The sequence below is a fragment of the Scyliorhinus canicula genome, chromosome 3 (genome assembly GCF_902713615.1).
Source record: "Scyliorhinus canicula chromosome 3, sScyCan1.1, whole genome shotgun sequence".
Classification (NCBI taxonomy): Eukaryota; Metazoa; Chordata; class Chondrichthyes; order Carcharhiniformes; family Scyliorhinidae; genus Scyliorhinus; species Scyliorhinus canicula.
The window spans coordinates 167676064-167686636 of NC_052148.1; the positions used below are offsets into that span (position 1 = coordinate 167676064).

At 45.1% G+C, this 10573-nt stretch overlaps 1 protein-coding gene and 2 non-coding genes across 3 annotated transcripts in view; 2 read left to right on the forward strand and 1 right to left on the reverse strand.

The window, feature by feature from the left end:
* The window catches only part of coq2 (coenzyme Q2 4-hydroxybenzoate polyprenyltransferase), a 49006-nt gene extending 41090 nt beyond the window's left edge, over nucleotides 1-7916 (reverse strand). The window contains exons 1-3 of the mRNA XM_038791688.1: nucleotides 7673-7916; nucleotides 6964-7130; nucleotides 877-998 (exon numbers count right to left, since the gene is read on the reverse strand). Coding sequence (XP_038647616.1) covers nucleotides 877-998; nucleotides 6964-7130; nucleotides 7673-7901 — 518 coding nt within the window. The 5' untranslated portion in view covers nucleotides 7902-7916. The remainder of the gene's footprint in view (nucleotides 1-876; nucleotides 999-6963; nucleotides 7131-7672) is intronic.
* On the forward strand, nucleotides 3060-3130 carry trnag-gcc. Its single transcript has one exon. It is a non-coding gene; the product is annotated as a tRNA-Gly (tRNA).
* trnag-gcc lies at nucleotides 3277-3347 on the forward strand. Its single transcript has one exon. It is a non-coding gene; the product is annotated as a tRNA-Gly (tRNA).
* Nucleotides 7917-10573: the final 2657 nt, after the last annotated feature.

Genomic DNA, 10573 nt, shown 5'->3' on the forward strand with positions numbered 1-10573 from the left:
AATGTTACATTCCAGAGACAGCAGCTTAAACTGAGACCATTTGAAGCGCAAGATAAAAAATTAATCAAGTCCCACACTGCTGCACGCAAGTCAGACTTGGTTAAATTGTCTGACTCCTATATTTTCAGTCTAATTTGCTAACAAATGATGAGTTTGTACATCCATAGTTCTCCGAGAAAGGTATCCCATTACAGCATAAATTAGTTTAAAAAGGATAGAATAAAAAGGATAGCAATAAAAGCAGAAAATGCTGGAAATACTCAGCAGGTCAAGCAGCACCAATGGAGGAAGCAACAGAGTTAACGGCCAGAATTTTTCAGGGTCTTTAGGAATGGGCCTGGAGGAGGGAAGGCATAGGTGACATGGCAGATGGCCACGGCTGCCCCAAGCCAAAATGACCCAATGAACTGATTAAATAAGCTCCTCTTCCTGCTTGTGAACATTTTAGCAGCACCAGGAAGGGAGATTGAGTGGAACCCTGGCAAAAACCACTTAATTGTTTGCTACCGGTAACCTGAAGCACCAGGTCCCGCTACCTGCCAACCCAGGTTCCCCCCCCCCCCCCCCCCCCACCTGCTTTAGCCCCAAGGCACCTGCCACCTGCAAAATATTCCAGTCACTGTTTCAGGTCTGTGACATTCATCAGAAATACAGTACGGTAATGGACCTGAAAGATTGACTCTGTTTCTCTCTCCACAGATACTGTCAGACCTGCTGATAATTTCCAGCATTTTCTATTTTATTTCATGTTCCAACATTCACAGTATTTTGCTTTTGTTGAAAAAAGTGTGTGTAAATTCTCTATCACCATCAGGCTAATCAAAACATGTTAACATTTCATCTTTTCCACACATAAGAGGTGTTAGCTTCACTTGCCTGTAATAATTTAAGCACAAGAGAACAACAAGTGCCAAACTCAGTTGACCACCCAAAAATACCAGGGCTTGAAAATGACTGACTTCTCCAGCAGCTATGGGTCGACTTCCTGTTCTGGCAACCTATTCCAGAATCAGCAGAGAAAGACATGACAATTAACAAGGATCCTCGAGAAGCGGTTTTAAACACAGCATAAGAAATAAAGCAGGCATTAAGTTGACAGTAATCAGCATTCATTTGGCCAACGAAAACAGAAAATATTGGAAATACTCAGTAGGTCAAGCAGTATCCATGGAGCTCAGGAGAGAAAATAACTCCCTTTCTCCACCCTAAAATAACCTTAAAGTCTTTGTTTCTGATTCTAGTCATTTGCACAACTCTCTGAACCCCTGAAGTGGTAAGAAAGGGGCTCAGAACATGAGGAAGTAGATCAGCACAGGTGGAGATTAGGAACAAGAGTCATAAAATACTGGTGGGAGTCATTACTCGACCCCCCCTTAATAGTGGATATACAATTAGTCAAAGCGCTCAGCAAGAAATCATGAGGGGTCTGGACAGAGTATATGGAGAAACTCTTCCTCCTCATGAAAGAATCAATAATCAGGGGGCACAAATTGAAAATAATTGGTAAAAGAAGCCAAAGCAATATGAGGGTAAATTTTTCCCTATAGCGAGTAGTCAAGATCTGGAATGCACTGCCTGAGAGTGTGGTGGAGGCAGTTTCAATAGAAGCATTCAAAAATTCATTAGACAATAATCTAAAAAATGAAGAACCCGCAGGGTTATGGGGAAGGCAGAAGGGGAGACACCTGCTGGAATTTTTGATGCTCGAGAAGGTGGGAGCTGAGGGGGAGGATGGAAGGGTTCTACAATTCATGGGCATTATTTATCTTGCACTTTCAAGAATTGGATGCCATCAAACATGGGGGGGGGGGGGGGGGGGGGGGGGAGTGCTGAGCATATTGTTTCTTGTGTATGGGATGACCATTGATTCTTTTTTGATGTTTCTTGTTTTGTATTTGGAATGTATGGGTGATGTTTGGGTTTGTATGTTGAAGAGAATACATTTGTTATTGTTGGTTATCTTTTGTTGTGTATTTGATTAAAATGTGGAAAATGAGGAGAATAATTTTTTTTTAAAATTTGGATGAAGGAATTGCATGCAAAGAGGCCGCAGGGTGACTTGGACAGGCTGGCTGAGTGGGCAATTACAATATAATGTGGGTAAATGTGAGGTTATCCAATTGTTGACAAAGATAGGAAGGCAGATTATCATCTGAATGGTGGCAGTTTAGGAAGTGAGGAAGTGCAACGAGACCTGGGTGTCATTTGGAACAGTCACTGAAGGTTGGCAGCAGGTACAGCAGGCGGTGAGGAAAGCTAATGGCATGCTGGCCTTCATAGCGAGAGGATTTGAGTATAGGAGTAGGGATGTCATGCTGCAGTTATACAGGGCCTTGGTGAGGCCATACCTCGAGTGTTGTGTGCAGTTTTGGTCTCCTAGTTTGAGGAAAGGCATTCTTGCTATTGAGGGTGTCCAGCGAAGGTTCACTAGACTAATTCCCGGGATGGCAGGGCTGACATGTGAATAAACACTTGATCAACTGGACTTGTAACCACTGGAGTTGAGAAGAATGAGGGGATCTTATATAAAATCCTGGGCTGGTTTAGCTCACTCGGCTATATCGCTGGCTTTTAAAGCAGACCAAGCAGGTCAGCAGCAAGGTTCAATTCCCGTACCAGCCTCCCCGGACAGGTGCCAGAATGTGGCGACTAGGGGCTTTTCACAGTAACTTCATTGAAGCCTACTCGTGACAATAAGCGATTTTCATTTTTCATTTCATGGGACTGGAAAGGCTAGATGCGGGAAGAATGTTCCCAATGTTGGGGACCTCCAGAACTAGGGGGTCACAGCCTAAGAAAAAGGGGAAAGCCATTCAGAACTGAGATGAGGAAGAAGTTCTTCTCTCAAGAGACTTGTGAAGTTGTGGAATTCTCTACAACAGAAAGCTGTTGGGGCCAGTTCGTTGGATATATTCAAGAGGGAGCTGGACGTGGCCGTTGTGGATAAAGGGATCAAGGAGTATGGAGAGAAAGCAGGAACGGGATACTGAATTTACATCATCAGCCATGATCATATTGAATGGTGGTGCAGGCTCAAAGGGCCAAATGGTTTAGGAGTAGCATTGGAGGTTCAGTGGTAGAATTCTCGCCTGCCACGCGGGAGGCCCGGGTTCGATTCCCGGCCAATGCAAAGCTGGCTGGTGTTTAATTGTTATTTCAGTTCTTTGCACTGCATCTCTGTGCTGGTCACATGCAATTTGCTTTGGCTGACACTCATCAACATCTGTTAGCTACTCAAGCATTGTGCTTGAAACTTCAGCTTGAGTTGTGTACTTTGCATTGGTGGTTCAGTGGTAGAATTCTCGCCTGCCACGTGGGAGGCCCGGGTTTGATTCCCGGCCAATGCATCGCACCTCTTTTTGGGGGCATTCTAGCGAAGTTTGCCGATGATACGAAGTTAGGTGGTCAGGCAGGTAGTGCTGAGGAAGTGGGGAGGCTGCAGAAGGATCTAGACAGTTTGGGAGAGTGGTGCAGGAAATGGCTGATGCAATTCAACGTGAGAAAATGTGAGGTCTTGCACTTTGGAAAAAAGAATCCAAGCATAGACTACTTTCTAAACGGTGAGAAAATTCATAATGCCAAAGTACAAAGGGATCTGGGAGTGCTAGTCGAGGATTCACTAAAGGTAAACATGCAGGTTGAATCTGTGATTAAGAAAGCGAATGCAATGTTGTCATTTATCTCAAGAGGGTTGGAATATAAAAGCAGCGATGTGCTACTGAGCCTTTATCAGGCTCTGGTTAGGCCCCATTTGGAGTAGTGTGTCCAGTTTTGGGCCCCACATCTCAGGAAGGACATACTGGCACTGGAGCGTGTCCAGCGGAGATTCACACGGATGATCCCTGGAATGGCGGGTTTAACATATGATGAACGGCTGAGGATCCTGGGATTGTATTCATTGGAGTTTAGAAGGTTAAGGGGAGATCTAATAGAAACTTACAAGATAATACATGGCTTAGAAAGGGAGGACGCAAAGAAACTGTTTCCGTTAGGCGAGGAGACGAGGACCCGTGGGCACAGCCTTAGAATTAGAGGGGGTAAATTCAGAACAGAAATGCGGAGACATTTCTTCAGCCAGAGAGTGGTGGGCCTGTGGAATTCATTGCCGCGGAGTGCAGTGGAGGCCGGGACGCTAAATGGCTTCAAGGCAGAGATAAATTCTTGATGTCGCGAGGAATTAAGGGCTACGGGGAGAATGCTGGTAGGTGGAGTTGAAATGCCCATCAGCCATGATTGAATGGCGGAGTGGACTCGATGGGCCGAATGGCCTTACTTCCACTCCTATGTCTTATGGTTTACGCCTGCACTCATTTTTTATGTTTCATTATGTTAAAGGTGTGATATAAATACAGGTTGTTTGGGCAGCACGGAGCCAGGACCCGGATTCGATCCCGGTCACGAGTCACTGTGCATGTGGAGTATGCACAATCTCCCTACTCAGCGTGGGTCTCACCCCCACAACCCAGAAAAATGTGCAGGGTAGGTGAATTGGCCATGCTAAACTGCCCCTTAATTGGAAAAAAAAGAATTGGATGCTCTAAATTTGAAAGAAATATAATAAATACAAGTTGCTGTTGCTCATCCTGACCCCGACCAGTACTGTAAAGGCATTTCTTCGTGGATTCAGCCCCTCTTACTTCTGTACTGCCAAGTAAACTTGTAGTTTAAAACAAAATTAATGATTTAAAAATGAAGGCACATAGCCTCAATTTAATATTTAAATCAGAATAGTCAAACTGGTGGCCCACCAAATGGTTTGTGCAGCTCGTGGGAGTGGGAGGGTCTGAAGGGGAGTGGTGAGCAGGAGGGTCAGGGAGAATTGTGGAAAGATGCAAAGTGTGAGTTGGGATGGGGAAGCGCCGAGTCAGGAAGGTTGGGGAGGATAAACAGTAAGTGGGAGGAAAGCAGTGAAGCGGCAGTGTGCTTTTAAAAAAGACTGAGCATGCTCAGTAACTGCACTAAAGAAACAGCAGCGCTATTTGGACAGCGTCGCTAATTTACAGACCACATTAAAACAAAATGTGTTATTAGAATCTGCTTTAAACCTAGGAAAGCGAGATTGGTAGATAAATGGTTTCAGAGACTTGCTCTAGAGGATTCAGAGCAAAATTACACTTTCTTGTGTTCTGTTCTAATAGTAATTAAACTTGTTGAACGTAACCATTTTTTAAAAAAACCTAGAAAAGCTTATGGGTAGCACGGTAGCACAGTGGTTAGCACTGTTGCTTCACAGTGCCAGGGTCCTGGGTTCAATTCCCAGCTTGAGTCACTGTCTGTGTGGAGTCTGCACGTTCTCCCCTTGTCTGCGTGGGTTTCCTCCAGGTGCTCCGGTTTCTTCCCACAAGTCCTGAAAGATGTGCTTGTTAGGTGAATTGGACATTCTGAATTCTCCCTCAGTGTACCCGAACAGGCACTGAGTGTGGCGACTAGGGGATTTTCACAGTAACTTCATTGCAGTGTTAATATAAGCCTAATTGCGATACTAATAAAGATTATTATTATTACAAAGACTGAAACCAGAGTGGAATGCTTTCAAAGGGCAATTACCCACACCTTTATTTTGGAGATATGTTCCAATCTGGAAGTATCTATTGTGTAAAAGTACATTCTCCACTTGGTAGTCCATAAAATCTCAATAATGAGGCCACTGTGTAACAAATCACTTTCTCATTTACTGCGACTGTTCTCATAATAAGAACATTTGTCCAGGGCAGCACAGTGCCTCATGGTGCCGAGGTCCCAGGTTCCATCCCACTCTGGGTCACTGTCCGTGTGGAGTTTGCACATTCTCCCCGTGTTTGCGTGGGTTTCGCCCCCACAATCCAAAGATGTGCAGGGTAGGTGGATTGGCCACGCTAAATTGTTTCTTAATTGGAAAAAATGAATTGGGTATTCTAAATTTTAAAAAAAGAACATTTGTCCAGTGTTCTGGATTTGAATGCATTTTACTTGCTAACATGGTCCCAATCCATCTATTTTAGGGAATTAAGGTTCATCCCTAATAATGCCTACATTGCACGTAACTAATTTTCTAATGTCGAATTTGCTTCAACTGGTTACATATTGTAAATAACTTTTCTTTAAATTGTCAACAAAAACTTATATTTGTATAGCACCTTTAACATAATAGAATGTCCTAAAACATTTCACAGGAGCATTATAAAACAAAGTATGACAACAGGCCACAAAAGGAGCTATTCGTCAGATGACTAAGAGATAGTTTTTAAAAGTTTTAAAGCAAGGTACAGAGGAGGAGAGGGTATTCCAGATATTGGGACCTAGGCAATTCAAGGTGTGGTCACCAATTGTGGAGTAATTATAACTGAAATGCACAAAAGGCAAGAAATTTCAGAGGACTGTGGGAGATTACAGAAATATAGAGCAGCATATCCATGAAGGAATCTCAAAACAATGGTGAGAACATGCAAATTAAGATATTATTTGACTAGGAGCCAACGCAAGTCAACAAGCACAGGGGTGATAGTGGAACGCAACTCAGCGAGTTAAGACACGGTCAGCAACGTTTTGGATGTCCTCAAGTGTATAGAGGCTAGGATGTGGGAGACCAGTCAAGGCAACTCCCAAGTTCTTTAAAGAGTATAGGAGGGTACATTTGCACTGATTTGTTTTTTTTGTTCTAAATTTTAAAGTACCCAATTTTTTTTTCCCAAGGGGCATTTTAGCATGGCCAATCCACCTACCCTCTGGGAGGCGAGACCCATGCAGACACGGGGAGACTGTGCAAACACCATGCGGACAGTGACCCAGGGCTGGGATCGAATCTGGGTTCTCAGCGCCATGCAGCAGCAGTGCTAACCACTGCACCATTGTACTGCCCCCGATTTGTTTAAATTGAAAGATTATTAGGTTCATTATGTACAGATCAATATCCTTGTTAATGTCATAAACAGTCTTCTAGAAAATAAATACTTGACACAGGAATATGTGCCAGTGGGGAGTTACCTTTCTGTCAATGTCTTTATCCCACATGTCATTGATTGTACACCCAGCTCCTCGCATCAGTAATGCCCCTGTTCCAAAAAGTGCAAGCATGGACAGATCTGGAAGGCAGCCTGGTTCTGCTGCTAAACTGATACTCCAGGTGCAAGGCAAATACAACAACCAGGTCCCTGAAACATTAAATTGTAACAGATTACACCTTTCTGTGTGCCAGTCAGTACCTTGTCGTCAGGTGAGGATGGGTGAAAGGAGCGACAAGTCATAACATCTGTGTAAAAAATGACTGGTAAATTGGCTGTAAAAAAACATTCTGAATGCTAGTTTGATGAAAGGTTACACGGCCCAAATTAACCCTGCCCTTTCTCTTTACAGATGCTGACTGTCCTTGTTGTGCGTCCACTACAAAATAGTTTACTCATTTCTGCAAGTTTTTATATTCTCAACAATCTATTGATTACTCGGCGCTATTACCAATGTCAAGTCACTATGGACTTGCAAGTGATTTGACAAAACTTGGCGCTTACTCCCCCCGATTATTAACAGAGATTTCCATAAGAATCTGCAAGAAGCAACACGCAGGTTGGGATTTCCTATCAGTTCAGAGTCGCTGATTGACAGGTGCCAGCCTCAGAATCCAGGACCAGTCAGAGGTGGGGCCAGCTGGCTGGCAGGCTCCGTCCGCCGCCCCCGTGCGGTATTCCGGTTCATTTACCGATGGGTTTGTCCAGTCGCATCAGTTTAAGGTAAGGCTGCACGGCCGTGGGCGCCGATCCCACCAGTGCCGCCGCCGACAGGCCGCTGCTACGCCTGATGTCCCCACTCGAGAGCGCCCGGACGTGGCGAGCCGGCGCCCTCAGAGCGGCCGTTAGCCAGCAGCCCCTGGGCGGCGCGAGCGCGGCCAGCAAGCGGCGCGAGCTCGGCCTCAGCCACAACAGCGACATCTCGCGCGGCTCCTGGGGGGGGGAGGTTCCAAGCCGTGTCATAGGGAAAACGTCACACATCCCGCCCTCAACTGGAGAGCATGCGCCATTTCTCCTATATTTAGCAGAATTCGACTGGGTGTTGCAGACTGGCACATTCTAGGGTTCGGGATTACGTGCTGAGGGTTGTACTCAAGTTTGGGGGCTGCCATCGCCGCCAAGACTCAATGGGAAAGGACCACTATGTCAGGCCTTTCAGCAAATGTACACTGGGGGACTGGCAACCGATTAAAACCCTTAGGTCTGGGTGACTAACATTAAATGTACATAACTGTCTTGAAACACTGCAGAGTGTAACATGACCAAAATAAATGTTTTGAAAAGAATTGTGACATAAACATTGAAATAATTTATAATAATCTTTATTGTCACAACACTGCATTGAAGCTACTGTGAAAAGCCCCTAGTTGCCACATTCCGGCGCCTGTTGGGGTACACGGAGGGAGAATTCAGAATGTCCAAATTACCTAATAGCACGTCTTTTGGGACTTGTGGGAGGAAACCGGAACACCTGGAAGAAACTCACAAAGTGAAAGGGAGAACGTGCTGACTCCATACAGACAGTAACCCAAGCCTGGGTCCCTTGCGCTGTGAAGCCATAGCGCTAACCACTATGCTTCAAATGTGTGTAATGTCCTCATTATTGAATTGAAACTCAAAGTGAATCTGGACCTCTGGAGAAAATGTAAATATTATTGTGCTTTACTGTTAGGACAATTTAAAATGTTTTTGTAATTTGTTTTTTGAGATTTTATGAATAAAGTATATTTTTGTAAAAAAAAGTCTATGCAGAGTGAACACACATGAAACCACCAGCTGGCTACAACAACTCTTTGATTCTCAGTACAAAATAACTCTCCATTCCCTGAAGGGTCTCCCTCCCTGACCTGTACCATGTCGACGTTTTTATATTATGAGGGCTCCCCTCATTAAAGGGGAAGCCCTGCCCTGCTACCAGGGAAGTTCATATTCTGAGGCGGTTGGGGGGAACTGGATGGTCCACAGCCCATGCCCTCCATGGGGGTTGTAACACAAAACAGACAATACAATGAAGATACTTCACACCATAGTTTGAAACCAATAAATAACAGAACAAAACCATTAGCATCCAAGACAACCCATGGCACATCTCCCCCACCCCCAGCTCCAGACCCATATCAATGGAAAAGGTGCCCAAGAAAGCATCCACGGTCCACCGGAAATAGTCATGCTGAGGTGGCATGGGTTGTCTTGGATGCCGATGGTTTTGTTCTATTATTTATTGGTTTCCGTCTATGGTGACACTGGGGTTAGTGCATATCAGTTACTGGGGTAATTCCCTCCCATGACCACCTATTAACTAACCCCATGATCACCTTGGAGCTTGGAGGGAAGTAGCCTCCAGGTGACAACTGACAGCAGTGTCTGCCAACCTCAGCAGACAGTATTAACCGTCATCTGCAAAATGATGCCCTCTCGCTCCCCAGCATACAGTCAACCCCCCCCCCCCCCCCCCCCCCCCCCCCCCCCCCCCCCCCCCCCCCCCCCCCCATTCTCAGCAATCACTTAAATCCTCACGTTTCCAACTGTCTGGCTTTTCGCATTGTAAGGAAAGAGCCCACAATTCTCAGGAGGGGTGGAGAAGTGGAGCTACATCCATGGATATCCAGACCCAATGGAGGAGGAATCTCGAGATTGACAGGGTGGCTGCTGATGGAAAGATGTGGATGGCCCAGATAGTGGGAGACAATATTAGAGATCATACAGCTACTCAGTACTGAACTGTCACTAATGTTGAATCGATGTCAGCAGTGCATTAACTGTCATGATCTACACAATGGCAAACTGAACTACAATTTCACCTATTCAGTGCTGGCTTTTCATTTCCTCAAGTGCATTGCTGGAACCATAGCAGGAAATGAAGGAGGAGGCAGTGCAGTCCCCAGATGAGGACCATCACTCTCAGGAAACACTGTCACATGACTCCTCACAACCTCCACCATTGCAGATATAAACACCTTGGTAGGTCCAGCATCACAGATAGAAAGGGTGGCACAAGGTGAAGAACACCTCATGTGAGCAAGAGCAGATGCCGGAGGCAGAGACAGCAGTGGAGTGACCCCATTTCAGCACTGAGAGCACATCAAGCTCCGCTCAGCTGGACACAGATGCTGAGCCTCAGGGGGTCATATACTAAACAGGTTCTTATGGAGCAGCAGTGGGAATTGTGTGGGCATCTGTCAGAATTTTCTGAAGCTGTCTGTACCCCTGTGCAGAAGATGAAGGATTTTAATGGAGATGGAGCTATGATAATCGGCAATTTAACTTTAATTGTGAGGGACGCTGTAGACAACATGTAAATTGTTTGAGCACAGATTTGTTATGGGAAAATCATGTTAGATTAAATGACTTGTGTTTTTTGATGTGGTAACAGGGTTGATGAGGGTAATGCTCTTGGTGTGGTGTACATGGACTTTCATAAGGCACTTGATAAAGTGCCACATAAAAGACGTGAACAAAGCTAAAGCTCATGGAATAAGAGGGACAGGAGCAAAGCAAATATGAAATTGGCTGAGTAATAGGAAACAGAGTAGTGGTTAACAGTTATTTTTCAAACTGGAGAACCGTAGGAAGATTTATAGTGGATTTTATAG